The sequence below is a fragment of the Callospermophilus lateralis genome, chromosome 10 (genome assembly GCF_048772815.1).
Source record: "Callospermophilus lateralis isolate mCalLat2 chromosome 10, mCalLat2.hap1, whole genome shotgun sequence".
In the NCBI taxonomy this organism is placed as follows: Eukaryota; Metazoa; Chordata; class Mammalia; order Rodentia; family Sciuridae; genus Callospermophilus; species Callospermophilus lateralis.
This window is the reverse complement of record NC_135314.1, coordinates 72,133,975-72,151,054: the sequence shown is the minus strand read 5'-3', so window position 1 is coordinate 72,151,054 and position 17,080 is coordinate 72,133,975. Positions and strand designations below refer to the sequence as shown.

Sequence of the window (17,080 nt, the reverse complement as noted above, 5' to 3'; positions counted from 1 at the left end):
TACTGCTAAAATTATTGCACATCCTACTAATTTTGGATTATAAAGCATATTACTAAATAGAATTAGTTTTTAAATCTTACAATTAATAAAGTAAAATATGTCCTTAGTATCAAATTTAGAAAAAAAAAAGAATCCACATAAAACTAAAATAGACAGTAGGTTTAAATTTACAGAGTTAGAATTATGCCTTTAATATTAAACAGTAATGTAATTACTTTGCAAATATTGTAATTTGTTGTAATTAATTCCTCTGGGTATAAAATGTACATATAATTCTCTCTTCTGAGTCACCTTGAAACATGGGTGATAATTTATCACACCTTAAGCCCTTATGCAAATATACTCCCATCACATTTTTCTTGTCATGACATTATGAAAATGAGTGTAAAATATCATTTGATAACAGCATGCAAATTATTTTAATGCCTATAATGACCTTTTAAATCCATTTTACAGAATAACTATACTTACAGTGCTATTTATTTTAGCAAATCAGGGGGCTACAGTCGTGTGCTCTCTCTGAATAATTATGTAACTTTTATGGTAATAAAGCAAGGAATATAATGGGCTCACCATAAACAAAATGAGAAGCCCATCAAAGTTGTCCATAAACAATTAAAAACACAAGAAATATGAGTAATGGATTTAAAAGAATCTAATTGATTAATAATTGTCACATAGAATTGTTATCTCTGTTTCTAATGAAATAGGTTTACCTTTGGTGAACCAGTTGGACTACCACAGGGAGAACGCACTATGCCTTTCTGAATTAGGTCCAGGCGAGGAGGCACTGGTGGCAGGTTGAGATGTGGGATCTGGAGAGGGTCCGAGTGAGGCTTTCTTCTCTGTGCAAGGGGAGAGGATCCTGGTGATGTGACTGGTGAGTTCTGCCTGTCAGTGCACTAGAAAAGAAAATGAAAAAGATAGTGCCATTTCTTCCACATGCATAGTGTTAGCTTTCTGGTTATTAAAGAGAAGTTCTCTTTGAATAAAGTGTCTGCTATTGAGCGTTTCTTAAAATGAACTTTGAATAATGGATGGGGGAGCTCCCATTATCCCTTAAGGTTAATATTGTGAAAGAATAGATTGATAGGTTTCTTCTATGCATTGCAAAGTACCTAGGAAGAAGAGCAGAAGACTATTGCAATCAGGTTCAAAAATTCTTCAAGAAATTGGTCTATATATTGAGGAGATGAAAATACACAATGAACTAATGCTATCATTCTTGGTTATCCAGATTATAAAATCTTCTTAAAACTTCATACATTCTAAAAGTTAGGAATTGCTTTGTTGCATATGAAATGTGTCCAGTATAAAGTCTGTATTACTGCAAACCAGTTAAATTGGGTGGGGTTAAAAATAACATTATGCTTAAAATAAATAGGTTTATGTCCAAATAATTTTTTCTTAAACCTTCACATAGAAATCTTCCAAGTTAATTTTTTAAACAATTAACGAAATCTAAAAAAGTCTATATTTCTTCCAAAAGTTGGTAAGATTTTATGCTATTATAAGTTTTCCATTTGTCAGGTGAGAAAAACTGCTTATAAGTTTTCCATTTGTCAGGTGAGAAAAAACTATTATAAGTTTTCCATTTGTCAGGTGAGAAAAACTGCTATAGCTCAGTGGCAGAGCACTTGCCTAGCACCTGTAAAACCCTGGGTTTGATCACTACCACATAAAATATAAACAAATAAAATAAAGTCATTCTGTTGATCTACAGCTACAAATTTTTTGTTTGTTTGTTTTAAATCCAGTAGCAAGGACTTTTTCTATTTTGGAAGAACTGGATCATCTTTGTGTCTGCTTTAATTCATATCATCAGATTGCTATTTAACATAAAAGCCATTATAGCTAATCATATAACTATACTAGAATAAACAATATTCTGTTTTGATAAAATCAGGGGGTTTCCCTTTCAAGGCTATGTTACCGACTCTTCGGAGATGTAGGCTTAATTTTGTAATCTACTATATTAATCTTAATATGCTTTGATATTCATCTCCTTCTGAATGCTGTTCTTTATAGTCTTAAGCTTGCTCTTCAGCCATTTTCCTATTAACCTTTCTTACTTTTATAAAAGAAGTTAATGTCAATACCTAATCATTTAGTTTGAACTCCAGCAACACTGAGGAAGAGTTAGCTATTCTATCCTTACCTAACTGAGATGGAACAATAGAACTGTGTTTATATCCGCATGAAGTTACATTGTGTAAAACTTTTGATTAATGAATTAAAATTTATAATTTATTCACATTTTCGTAATTTTCACCCAAGGTCCTTTGTCTGCCCCAGTTCTACATTAGTTTTAGTCATCATGCCCCTAAATTTCCTCTTGGCTCTAACAGTTTATTGACACTCATTTGTCTTGATGAACAAGAGTTTTATGAAGTATTGGTCAGATATTTTATAATGCTCCTTTATTGGGATTTGGCAGATGTTTTAATGATTAGCCTGGAGTTATACATTTTTGGGAAGAGGACCACAGAAGGAAAGTGTCATCTTGACCATCTCATATCAAAGGGTCTATAATATGAACATGATCCATCACTGCTGATGCTGACCTTGATTACTTGCCTGATATATAGTTTATCAATAGCAAAACTCAACAGTTTGTCAAAGTGTCAAGTTTCTTTTTCTCTTCCTTCCTATAGTGCTTCCAAGGAAGTCAACAACCAGCTGAAATTTAATTATTGAGGAGTTATGCCTCCCTTTGTATAGGCTTTTAAAAAATAAATGTGAGTGGCTATAGGCTATATATATCCAAAGAAAATGAAATCATTATCAGAGATACCTGCATGCCTATATTTATTGATGCATACTTCATAATAATCATGATACAGAATAAAACAATGTATCTATCAATGTAAGAACAGATAAAGAAAATGTGTACATACATAATGAAATATTATTCAACCATGATAAGGAATAAAATCACATCATTTGTGGCAACATGGATGGGACGTTATGTAAATGAAATAAATCAGGCACAAAAAGGAAAACACTGTATATCTCACTTATAGGTAGAAGCTAAAATGTTCACCCCATATAAGGAGACGGTATAGCAGTGGTCACTAGAAGCTCTAGGAAGGGTGTGATAGGAGGAAGGATGGTGAGACTTTAGATAATGGGCAACAAAATACAGTTGACAGGAGGAATTAGTGTGCTATAGTACAGTAGGACAATTATAGAGTACAATAATTTATTATGTATTTTTAAGTAAGTAGAAGAGTTCCGAGTTTTCAGAAATTATATAATTGCAGAAATTATAAATGAGGATATGGAAATGATTTATTAATTATACATAAAAGTACATATATCAAATTACCATACTATACTCCATAAATATACACAAATATTATGTCAATTAAAAAATGTAAAAAGAAAAGTAAAATAAAATAAATCTGAGTGGCTAAGCAGAAGCTTCTTGACCATGCCTCAGATATGCCTGAAAATTGTCATGACATTTGCTAAACTGAAAACTTTCTCTCTCATTTTGTGCAAAATAACTTAAACTAGTTCAATAAAATTAGACTTAATTTTTTTTGTGTGTATATGGTGCTAAGGACTAAATCCAGGGATTTGCAGATGTAGGCAAGTGCTCTGCCTCTGAGCGACAACCCTAGCCCTTGCATGACAATTTTAAGAAACTTTTCTTCTTGGTAATTTCACGATTCTTCTTCATCTACCTTTTGGCTCACTAGGGTAAGTATAATTTTTTTCCCATTATTACTAAATTGAAAAAGGAAAAAGCAGAATCTCCATAATCATAAGCTGATTTTAAAGCAGCTAGAGATAATCAATAAAAGGATAATTGTACCCAAAAAGTCACAGGGCCTCACGTGATTACAAATTCAGAACTTCTGGAACAAAATCAATTCTGAAATAATCATAAACAGAACAGAAAGCATTTATGACTTAAAACTATTTACATCACAGAACTGTAGCACTGCAGATCAAGACCCACCATTTTTATTATGTATTCTTAGAACTAGCAAAACTGCTTTCTGATTAAAAATACTCTGCTGATCTGGCTACTGTCCTTTAAAAAGAAGAATAAAAAGAAAAGCAATTCACGAAGTTCCTAGCTCAAACAATATCCCCACCCCCACTACACACACACAGAGGATGTGTATGACTTCATTCATTTAGTGACTTCCAGACATTTTTCAGTGCTAGTTGCACACACTACAAAGATTGCCAAATAGGATCTATGTTCCTCTAGGCATTTTTTTCCTCTGCAAATATTTCCCACTTCCCTCATTACCTAAAAAAGGACACATAATTCTGACAGAGTCAACAGCCCATCACCACCTTTAGAATCTGACTTTAGCCCTAGACTGGATTAATTACTAACTGATGTTTAAGCAGTTAACTATATTCTTAGCTTGTTTAAATAATCGGATAGACTTGATTTGAAATGGGTGAACAGCTTGTTAGATACTGAAAGGGCATAATGAAAATCCTCAGAACACATATCTGAACCAATGTGTGTGGCAAAGTAATAAACTTGAACTTTTGGATACTTAAAGACAAGAGGATTCTCTGCAGCTCTGTTAATGTAATTAGAAGCAGAGCTTGCTTAGCACCATTCATATTGTGTTCTGTAGATGATTATTTACTGTTCTCAGTTGGTTTAGTTAGAAAGAGTTTATGAAAAAAATATTATTATGTGAAGGAACAACAACTGTTTCATCTGTATTGATTATATAGACTAAATTCCCCATAACATTAATTTTCCTGAGTTCTTCTAAATTATAGTAAAATTTCCATGTAAAAGTAGATAATTTAACTATAACCTTTGGATGGTAATGCATTATTCTTTGCTGAATTTTTGCTGTTTCTCTGTACAATTCTACAATTAGGATAACCAAACCTTTGCAATGATTTATATTGTTGGTAAAATTCAAGTCCTGTGAAAATCTGAAAACAGGTCAGGCACAGAAGTGCATATCTGTAATCCCAGTGACTCAGCTCAGGAGGCTGAGGCAGGAGGATCCTGAGTTCAAAGCTTGCCTCACCAATTTTGGGAGGCTGTAGCCAATTCAGTGAGACACTGTCTCAAAAATAAAAAAATAAAGAAATAAAATAAAAAGGGCTGAAGATGAGGCTCAGTGATTAAATAAGCACCCCAGGTACAATCCCCAGAACCAAAAACTAAGCAAAACAAAACAAAACAAACAAACCCCAAACTGAAATAGACAGTAGATGATTTTCATATGAAGGCTCACTTTAACGTACTTGAGTAATCCGAAATTATATTTTTCTTTTTCCTGTTTGAAAGTCTTAGAAGAAAAGACACTGAGCACAATGTCAAACAACCCAGCCCATATCATTACGTTTCATGAATATTAAATACTCATTACATCCAAATATATTAGCTTATTTTAAAAAATTAAAAGTTTCCCCTGTTTCCCTCAAGGAGAAACAAAATACACATTTTTCTCCCTTAAACTCCAACACTGTCTCTGTATTTGCATTTTCTTTTTCTTTTTGGCATTTTAAAGGATTTCAGTTGTAGTGTAACAGAATTTCCCCAGCACCTGTAGTCATCAGGTAAAACAAATGACTCTAAAGCTGAGACCTGACAAAGGGATGTGGCCACCCCTTACTCTACCACTTTATATTATTCCCTAAAATGACTCCCTGGACACCTCCCCCCACCCTCAACCAATTCCTCTAATTTTATTCTTCCACAATTCTAATCTCCATTCTCAGATCACTAGAGCATTTATCATTCTCTGCTTCCCATAAGTGATAATGGAATTGTTTGGGGAAAATAATAATAGCCAACAAGCATGGAATCATCTCCTGGCAAGTATTAAATTCACAGGCTGTGAACCAGGCTAACTTAGCCTAGTATGCCTTTTAATCACTATCTCCCTTCTATATAAAAATGCATACTTCATACATAAGCATAAAACAAATTGGGTTGAATAATAGTAAAGTATTTATTTAAATTCTGATTAATAACAGCTAGGATTTTGTTGATATGGACCCTCTTGATTGGAAAATGAAAAATATTTTTCTATTTTGACAATATAGTTAGAAATACTATTTTGATGTGGAAGGAACAAAAATTCAATCTCTTAAAATACTTCCAAAATTCTAGGCACAGCTTACTCATCTTCACTACTAAAAAATAATTCCATCAGAGACATCTTTAAATAGTATGTCCCAACCTTGTTATTTTTATTTTGTCCCAGACAATTATTCTTTCAGACCTAAACAAAGTAATACTAACAAACCCAAACAACTAAAAAAAAAAAAAGTCTTATAATGCATTCAAAAGCCATACACAAGTGCCTTATCATTTGCTGTTACTAACAGTGACACTAGACAGAGTAACTTAAAATTGACTTAAGTACAATTTTTTCTTTTATTTTTTTTTCTTAGAGTGTCTTAAATATAGAAAGAGCAAATTACAGAAGGAACAGTAGTTTAGGAATAGGTTCCTAAATTTGGGGTCATATATCTTGGCAAACTGTTTGCTATTGTGGGTTAAAGTTGTTTTGAAACCCCCTTTGTGTCTTCAATTTCTTCTTATTTACCTTTTTCTTTATTCAATATAAAGAATATACTTTCACCATAGAAAATTTTAGAATTATAGAAAAATATAAAATATTTTTTAAAAAACATAGCTATTGATGATTGTTACTAACCACCATTCACTCTACATTGGTTCACAGTCCACCAAAAGAATTTTAGCTGCCATTAAACATTCTTCCTGAACAGATTTTAAAGAGCACATCATATAGATGTACTGGCATTTATATAACCATTCTCCTGGTAAAAATATTTATGTGTTCTCAACTTTCCACTTTCATAGAGTAGTTTTACAAAGAAATCTTTAAGCATATATATTTTACAGAAAGAATCATAGAACTTTTTGAATATAGAACAAGAAATATAAGAAAAAATGAAGTAATTAACTTATTAATAAAGCATAAAATAGGTTATGGACACTGAATTAATTACACAGAATGTACTGCACACTATTCAAAATCATTAAATTTTTCTTTTTTCATGCATTTAGGGAAAACATTGAGTATAATTCCATTTCCTTATCTTTATTTTTAGATAATTCTAATTTTTTTCCATAGTAGTACACATGCTTTTAGAACTTTAGAATGAATTACCTTTTTAGTTTCAATTTTTTTTTTTTCCAAAATCCAAAGGCTGGCCTGCCTTGATTTCTGGCCATAGCATCATCACACCAGCATATCTAACTAGTAATTCTTCCGAAGTTCTTCAGTACAGGTGGCTACTGAATACACCTTTCACAAATTGGGATCTTAGGGTACTCTAGAAATTTAAAGGCTACACTTAATTGTTTTATATCTACATACCTACCAAATTTCCCCAGCTCTCTGCTGACAGAAGAAGTAAAAAAAAAATATTCTGTTATTTCTTTCTCTGACAAAATTTACAAAATCCTTTAGCATTTAGAATGTGATGCTAATGACTACTATAACAGATAAAGGCTCTGCATTTTCAATTTTAACATAAAATCCTGACAGAAAAGCCCAAGATGTAAAATAGTCAAAAGCCCATCACAGTACCCTCAGCAATTATGAATAAAATTCCAGGATTCCTTCTAATTTAGTCACTCTTCATTTTACCCACACCTTTAAAGGATGATTTTTTTTTTTAAAAAAACAAACTTTCTTAAGATCCATTATTATGGAAATGGCAAAATATTTGGTAAGAAACTTCAAGCCCAGTCAGGCTATTATAAAAACAGGACAGAAAGAAACCTCTCCAATTAGTAATAAGGTAAGAATTCTGACAATCCCAGAGATAATCAGTCAATTTTATAATACTTCCAGCAAGATTTTTACTTAATGAATTTTTGTATCTGAACAAGGTAGATATATGTTATAATAAGGAGGGTGTGAAGGACTGAGGGAGTCAATGTTTTCCCTAAATGCATGAAAATTAATGAAAGGACATTGATAAAATTTTTATCACATGCAAGAAAAAACTCTATTTTCTTTGCTGCTAACCATTATCTTGTTTCTTACTTTCTCATATTACTTATTTAAAATAACCCACAGAGAATATTATTCAGAAACTACACACTGTTGCAACATTCGTGCATATGGTCACACACCGTGTGTAGTTTATTAGTTCAAGTATAAATGTCTATTGTGGAATACCTGTAACACTGGTCCCTTTTATATAAACAAAAGGTTGTACAAGAAACGTGGTTTAAAAGCAGTACAATTATCCTGCTTATCCACAATTGTCCTTCCAGTTTCAATCTATAAGAATTTAGGGAGAGAGAAACTTAGAATGAAACAGAGAAATCCTAAATATGGAAAAATTCTGTTGCATTTCTTCCTACAGAAAGAAAATGAAGCCACTATGTTACCTAATTGAAGAATATGACTATCTGATCTGTGTGTAAAACAAAGATGAACTAATATCTGTGTTCCATTAGTAAACTTCTGGAAATTTTCAAATACTACAAATTAGAAGTAATAAAGAAAAGGAAAACAGAAACCTAACACATGAGAAAGAGAGAAATACTAGGAGTAAGATGTGAATACTTCTTTCTTTTTTTTTTTTTTGAAACTGGGGATTGAATGTAGGGGCACTTTACATTACCACTGAGCTACATCCTCAGGCCTTTTATCTTTTATTTAGAGATGGGTCTCACTAAGTTGCTTAGGGTCTTACTAGGTTGCTGAGGGTAGGCTCAATCTTGCAGTTCTCCTGCCTCAGCCTCCCAAATTGCTGGGATTACAGGAGTACGGCACCACACCCAGCTAAGAAGTGACTTCTCTTTGATGATTGACAGGAAGGTAGTTACCAAAATTTCCAAGAGGTTCTACTTTCAAATGAAACATTCTCACCCATGGTAGTAACCCCAAGGGCACCACCCTATTAAAATAATAAACACTATAACTACACAAGGGCGACACTTCTTCTCTGAAGGACCTCGAAATATGTCTTTGGTGTTTATAAAGGCTTCATATGCCCTTTGGTTCACTCAGCTGCATAAGCAATTTTGAGAAGGCAGGGAAGGGTAACATATAATTCAGAAATATTTCCATAAAAATGGCTGAGAAATAAGAACATTCTGAATATTAAAGGCATAAATTTCAGTTACAGAAAAAATGTCTTCATGTGAAATCATTGTTGCTCCCAATACACCAGGTAAAGCTGGTTTAAACAACAAATATTATTATTTGGTTAGTGTAGTTCTTCTTCCTATTTTAGAGAATATTTAATCATTTTATTCACTTATTAATATAGAAAATAAGGATAACATAAACTAACAGATTATTAAATACTGAAAATATCAGCTGACATATAGGCAACTTTGCACTTTCTGACTCTCAAACATGACACACGGCTTAGCAGTAAATTATTTTAATGTGGTCATGCAATTAAACCATGTATAGTAGTATATTAAAGAAAAGTAAACAACTGCTTGCTAAACAGCAATGTTTTGGTGTCTAATTATTCCCCAGTAAAAAGAAAGGTAGGAGTATCTAATATAAAAACCTCCCGAGATGTCTCAAAATATACTTATATTGAATTCTGAATACCACAGTATTTTAGGAGCTCTATATGAATGATTGATTGATTAGTACTGGGGATTGAACCTAAAGGTGCTACATCCACAGCCCTTTTCAGTTTTTATTTTGAGACAGGGTCTCACTAAGTTGCTTAGTGTTTCACTAAGCTGCTACACTGGCCTCAAACTTGCATCCCCCTGCTTCAGACCTCAAGTCACTAAGATGGATGGCATGCACTACTGCACTTGCCATTTTAGGTGTTTTAAATCTATGAAAATACAATGTGAATAATAACAAATACTTACTTACCATGGGCCAGCACTCTTCACCTGGCTTTATCTGTATTAACTCGTTTAATCTCAACTCTGAGAGACAGGCTTTTATAGTTAGGTACCCAATGTACAAGGGGAATTCCAAAATGCAAGGCACATAGATACTAAGTAGCAAAGGCAGACAAGAATTTATGTAGTAGGATTCCAGGATTCTAGGATTCTAGCTCTACTGTAAAACAGTACAGAACAGTGGGCACCACTGATTATTCAGCAGAAAAAAAAAAAAAAATCCTTCTTAAGGGCCTACTGCGTGTTAGGCACTATGTGAGGCTCTATGAGTGAAAAGAAGCCCAAGGCACAAGATATTCTTAAAAGACACTGACAGTTGGGCTAGAGGTGGTAGATTCAGACTGAGTATGAGCTGAAGCACCTGCTTCTCCTAATATGCTACATATTCAAGTCATTTATGAAGGTATTCAAGCTCATCTAAAACATCACACAGCAGCTGGATGAGGTAGTAGTTTCTTTTGTTCATTAATATGGAAATACCAGTATTTTGCACAAAGAACTTTTGGAAAAATCAGGAAACAGAATGTGATTAAATAACAAACCATGAACCTGTGCCTCTTACTGCACTGAGGAGAGCAGCAAGGCACAGGTGAGGATCCCGGCACTGTGGACAGAATCATTCTTGGATGGAACCAAGACAAGTTAGCCCTGCCCACTCAGTACCAGTTCCAACACCCTTACATAATTATGGAAACCAAAAAAAAAAAAAAAAAAAAAACTCTATATATTTCTGAATACCCTTGGGAGGTATAAATGTTCCCAGTTAAGGGAAATATTCTACATTCTGTTTATTTTTAATTCTGTATTTCACTTTTGTTTCATTGCCCTTACTGTGCCAACATGGACTCTCACACTCTGGCTGGGAACTAAATAAAAAACAAAAAGGCAATACCTAAAAAATACTAAGAAAGCACTGTGATTTGCATACATAACCCTTTCTTCAGGATCAGGAAGTCTTTTTTCACATATTATTATTATGAAGTCTTTTTTCACATATTATTATTACAAAAAGCAATAATTAGTTGATATAGTTTTCATTAACAGACATTTAAATTGATGAAGGAAACATCAGGAGAATCTAAAACAAATATATATAATAATAATAATTCCCTTAATCTCTGATCATATCTGCATTTATTCTAATGTAGTCAGTCATTTATTAAATTTTAAATATTGTTTTAAGAAAATATAATGTTTAAGGCCATAGGAATTAGTCTAGGTGCATTCACTAGATCAGTTCACAGACACATTTTTATGCAAATTGTTTATTTTGCATTTAATTTTATGTACTTGGTGACATATTTCATCAACATAATTGCTGATGTAAGACTTTCTTACACATTTAAGAAAATGAAGCAAATCTCTGTGTAGCAAGAATACCTCTTCCTAGCTCTAATATTACTGAAGTTAGAAGACTGTGACTTCTTACCAACTACACCTGGCCTTCTGCAGAGGCATCAGGCCCACTCCAATTATCCTGGAAATCTGATAGCTCAAAAATTCAAGCTATGATATAAATTAGAGCCAAATCTAAAACATCTTCTAGTAAAAATCATAAAATACCTTCTATTTAGGAACACAGTTGACTTAATGTTTGATAGACTTACATGTTCTATTTGCTTCTGTAAAGATCATCATTATTAAAATGTGTGGTATAAAACAAGTAATAAAAATAAATGCTATATGTCCACCATGCCACTATTTATAACTCCAGCTGTAGGACATCACCATGGTAACAGGAATATACAATCAATTCAGTCTTCCATGCTATGATGGAAGCATGACTAATTTAAAGAGTGCAATATGCTTAAGCTGGGCAGAAACAATTTTACAATATAGTCATCAACTAGCTCACAGAAGAGGAGAAAAATGAACATCTGAAATGGCAGGTAAAAAAACTGAATCACTTTGCTGACAATGAATAGTAGTCATTCTCTGAGTTGAGAAAATGAAATGATTTTGAGCAAATGAATGAGAAAATGAATGAATGAGACAACAGAATGATCATAAAAGAGATGGGAAGAAAACCCATATAAAGGAGCTGTTGTGTCAAAGTAACCATGTGATGTTTGTCATACCTCTCCTATAATACAGAACTGGATAAAATCTACTAGACCTGGCTGTTTGCATATGTGTATTTCATCTTCAGATTGGAGTAAAGATAAAAAAAGAAGATCCCTGCCCTCCAGGAACAGTGTGTGTGCACATGTTCATATATTTGTTAATTCAATTAGTAAAATGTTTACTGAGTGTGGTTAAGTATCAAGGAACACAGGATAAAAAGGTATTGTCCATGGACTTGAGAATCAATTGTCTAGTGGAAAAATCATTAGACTAGAGAAACCTGTCCTCTAAATATAAAATTTAGTTTAACTCCTGAAACACAAATGCATATGAAATACTACAGAAACATAATGTCATAACAATATTCCAATTATTTAGAAAGAATTCATGCTTGTTATCTATACCAAAATGTAGGTTTTATTGGAAGTTAAGTGCAGACATTGACAAAATACTCTAAAATTCAAAATCTGTTAACTGACTAGAGGCATACCAGTGGAATAATGACATTTAATTAATATATGATTCCTCAACCTAAAAACAAATAACTACTATAAGAACTTTAAATTTCTAAAATAAATAACTGCCATAGGAAAGTCTAAGGCTGACTTTGGTGAAAGCTCTGCTAGTTGACACAACCCACTGAAATGTGAATTCTGGGACACAGAGAATTAATGTCAAAATCGCTTAGCTCCCCAGTGGAAAGCTTACCAGTATGCCAGAGAGAAGCAAGTATGCATGGTCTTGGGAGTAGGTGAAAACATCAAGGTCAACCACCACAGTCACCTTGGGACAAGCTGCTTTTCATTGTAGGTTACCATGGTTTCCTATCGCCTGTCACTGCCATTACTGAAGAGAGCCTCAAGTTCCCACTTAATTCAATGGAAAACAGGGCAAGACTGCAACTCTTCCCAAATTCCTAAAAGGAAGTATCCTTTTCTCAAGCCGTAAGGTATACAACTTCTTAAAAGAATTACTTTAAACTTTCAGCCCCCATCTCTATGTGGAATAATGAAAAAAGGAAACCCATTTAGTAAAGAAAATTGAAATGCTTTTTTCCTGGCTAGAAAACATTACCACCCAGGTCCCTTGAACTACTTGCACTGTTGGATGTTTCTCAAATACTTTTCTGTCATTCCCCATCATCCATGTGTTCAATAAACATTCTTTAAATGCACATAGTGTCCTCAAACTGAGACTGCAAAATTCTGCATAAGGGGCCTGACGGCAGATATTTGAGGCTTTGCAGACCAAGTTATAAAATCAATGCAATTATGCAGGTACCTATATAATCATTTAAATATATATTTCATGTAAAAGTTATTTTACTTCATTGAAAAAATGGCCACAAATCAATAAAACCAACATTAATAACATATACTATTTTATCATCTCAACAACTCTGGGAGGTAGATGCTATTCTATCATTTTTCAGATAAGGAGATGAGGCTCAAAGTATTTGGGTGACCTGGCCATGTGAGTGGGTGGGATACCAGGATTCAGAGCGCTGTGTTCTACTTCACAGGTAACAATATTTCCAACATCCTACATGGAACTTTTTCACAGACAGGTAAAATAATTTCAACTAATTTAGATTGTGGGATGTATCCCTGAATGTTTACTATACAATATTATTAATTTGATTAATATGTGTGATTAAGTAGTGAACATTCATAATTTCAGTGACATGACACTATCTTTTTAAATCCTAGATCTCATTTGATCATCACAGGACTCAACGGGAAGTCATTGTTCACATTCATAAAGCAGGAAACTGAGGAAGAAAGAATTTTAAGTAATTTGCCTAAGATTCCAGTATTACTTTATAACACAGCTGGGGGCTTTATTCTAGGTCTTCCTGAAGTTAGAACTAGAGCTGGTTTGAGACTCAAGTCTCAGTGCTGTTTCAATCTGAATTTTTTTTTTCCTTCTTCATCTTTTAGGACTGCTGTGGAATGACTTCCTCTCATCTAGATATCTTGGATCAATGGGATACTAAACTAAACTAAACACTAAATATAGTTATTGGCATTCAAGGTTGAAACATATTATTGTTTCTGTGAGTTAGTTTGGGAAATTTATGAAAAGCTAATGAGTCATCCCAGTGCAAAGCAAGATTTGAGAGTAGACGTGTTGTGATACCAATATATCTTTATATGTAAAAAAATTTTTGTAAAAAATGCTAAGATAATATCTTTGGTCTGCATAGAACACTGGAGCAGAAAATGCAGGAGTTTGCCATCAGGCAAAGTTTAATACAGCCTTGAGGTAACTCAAAAAACACGTCCTCTGTTTTCTGCAGCAGGTATTTTCCTACTATGGTGATAGAATTACACAGGGAACACAATCTGATGCCATACCACATTATCATCACTTCACCTCTATGGCAAACAGTCTTCATGTTACCTGCCAAATCATAATGAATCACAGTGAAAGGTTTTGTAGGCCAAGCCTAAACTCAGTGGGCAAGAGTGCTATGACTGATTAGCCGTGTCTGCATGAGTCAGTAGGAAGAGTGGCACCCTATCTGTGGGCCCTTGCATAATACTTGCTCCCATTTCTAATTTTTGAAGCACAAAGCTTCTTAATGTAACCTGAATTTTAAGTTTATTTCTATACAGAGAGTAGTCTGATATCTAAGAGTACAGTTCTCTTGACTACTACATTTCTGATTTATAATTACTCAACTGGCATTTTTGGTTCACTGAATCCTCTTTTGTGAACTGGCTTACACAAACTCCAAAGGACAGTAGCGTCCATTCCCAGTGAACTGGCAATGATGATGAGCAAATCCCAACTACAGCAAATTCACAAATCTTACATGACCTCTTAGAAACAAAATGACAGGATGTCCTTGCTAAGAAAATAATTCTATCAGAGGCTTTTTCTATACTGAACAAAGAATAGTTTCAGCAGAGTTCAGTTTTAAGAATGCCCTTTATTATATTTTTGTTCACACATGTCTTAAGACAGTCTTAATGTCTCATTCCATACAAACAGTCTCACTAACTGTCATTGTAAAGATTAAAATCAGCGTGAGTACCTTAAGCAGACTAGTCCTCCACCAATGATTTTGTGAGCCTGTCAACACTACTTACATTTTCACCTTACTTTTGAATCCAGAATCCTTTTCCTCCCAAGCCTCAATACACTCAGACATCCTTAATTTGTGGACATTCATGTCCTCACACCACCCTAACTAAAATCATTTTTCTAGTTTTACCTTTCGAACATTTGCCAACCGATTCATCATCAAAGACTCCTCTCGATCATCATCATCGTCCAAGTCTAGCATTGGCATGCCAAAGGGGTCAATGATACTGCAGCACCTGGAGCCTTCATCTCTGGGGTCAAAGGGGTCCACGATTATGGGCTCAGTTCCTTTTATTTCACAGCGACAAAAGGGGCAGCCCTGGCCATCTGACTCCTAAACAAACAGAAAATGCACTGGTTAGTCTTTATTAAAAACAAACAGTTCCAAGACATACCAATGTTCTACATCTGTAAAGAGTGGCGCAAAAGAGATGTGCGGGTAGGAATTGGGGGAAGAAGAAAGAAAGGAAGGAGTCTAACTCTTCATTTTCCTCAATGTTCACTTAAAATTCTAATGTATCAAGGCGTTAAGCCTTAGAGAATACTGAAAATTTAATCATGTCCCTATGTATGAAAAGACAACAGTGCTCATTAAGTATTCTATGAAAAGCAGATTTGGGTAAAAATTCATAATAGATAAAACAGCATCAATAAGAACAATACATTTCAAAGACTATTTTGAAAAAGTTCCTGAGGATATAGCTATGGTTAAATATGTTAATTGCCTAGGTTTTTTTAAAATCTTGATTTTTAAGGAATTAGTGAGGAAAAATAAATTTTTATATAGAAACTATTATGTATCCTAAAGGCTTTCCATCTTGAAGTAGCTCATTTGGATGATTAAACTGTGAGATATTAAGTTTTGCTCTTAATCTTGCTTTCAAAGTATATAGTGAAAAAAAAAAAGATGTGTTCAAATGAATGCTATTTATTGGTAATGACTGGAGATTTTGCTCAAAGTCTCCTGAATTCATTTCTCTAACTACATGAAGAACTCACAATTATTAGGGAACAAGAATAAGACTGGTTTTTTTTTCATCCTTTCTTCTAGAGATAAATGGTACACAGTATTCACAATGCTATTTTTGTTTTGCATTATACTCTGATTTCAGTCGTATGTTATTTTATAAACAGTCAAAATCATTAACTTATTTTAAAGGAGAAGTGAAATAAAATAGTATCATTTTATAAATTAAATAATGATGCAAAATGAAATGTCCTGTGTCTAATTTTGGACTGTTCTGTCCATTTGTTTTATGGAAAAATCTTGATCTACCCGCCCTACAGCAATGCTCAGGTCAGTGGCAGAATAAATCTCCAGTTCTCCTCTCACTGGATAGTTACCACATATCATTCAGGAGCAAATCCTGTAGTAGGTAGTTTCTTTAAAATTATTCTGGAATAACAAATTAAATGTCTCCTTTATCATGTGAACTGTCAAAAGAAAACACTCTTTGGATTGCTTAATAGAAAAAAAAAACCTGCAATATTTTCTTGTTCATCTCCTTTTTTTCTTTAAGAAAAAACCCTGGATGTCCAAGTTGTTGAAGCAGGTGGTGTGAAGAGGTACTAATTCATCTATGTAGACTCCTTGGATGTCTATTGCCACATATGTTCAGTTCTGGTGGGCTTCAAAGCAACTTTGATCCATCATTTTGCAATATGATACAGCTAAGACTTAATTCTACATTTAAGATAACCTCTTCATGTGGATTTATTTATTTTTGTTTTGTAATTGTAGATGAACAGAATGCCTTTGTTTATTTTTATATGGCTCTAAGGATCAAACCTAGTGCCTCACACATGCTAGGCAAACGCTCTGCCACTGAGCTACAGCCTCAGCCCTCATGTTGATATTTTAATATAGGAATAAATATTTACAAAAATCCAAACTTTCAACCTTTTTAAAGTTAGAACATTAAATTTAAGAGCATATTCAATATGTGTTATCATCTACACAAAATCTCCTATCATAAGAGTCAAAAGGGATCCATACTCTGTGGCTGGGGTAGACTTTTCTTACAGACCTACAAAAAACAACTTCAAAAAGCTAGTTCT

At 33.5% G+C, this 17,080-nt stretch overlaps 1 protein-coding gene across 3 annotated transcripts in view; it reads right to left on the bottom strand.

Moving 5' to 3' along the window:
- The window catches only part of Cblb (Cbl proto-oncogene B), a 198,877-nt gene that overhangs the window by 44,796 nt on the left and 137,001 nt on the right, over nucleotides 1–17,080 (bottom strand). For all 3 annotated transcript variants that reach the window (XM_076867442.2, XM_076867441.2, XM_076867443.2), the window contains exons 10-11: nucleotides 15,153–15,356; nucleotides 717–902 (exon numbers count right to left, since the gene is read on the bottom strand). In XM_076867442.2, coding sequence (XP_076723557.1) covers nucleotides 717–902; nucleotides 15,153–15,356 — 390 coding nt within the window. The remainder of the gene's footprint in view (nucleotides 1–716; nucleotides 903–15,152; nucleotides 15,357–17,080) is intronic.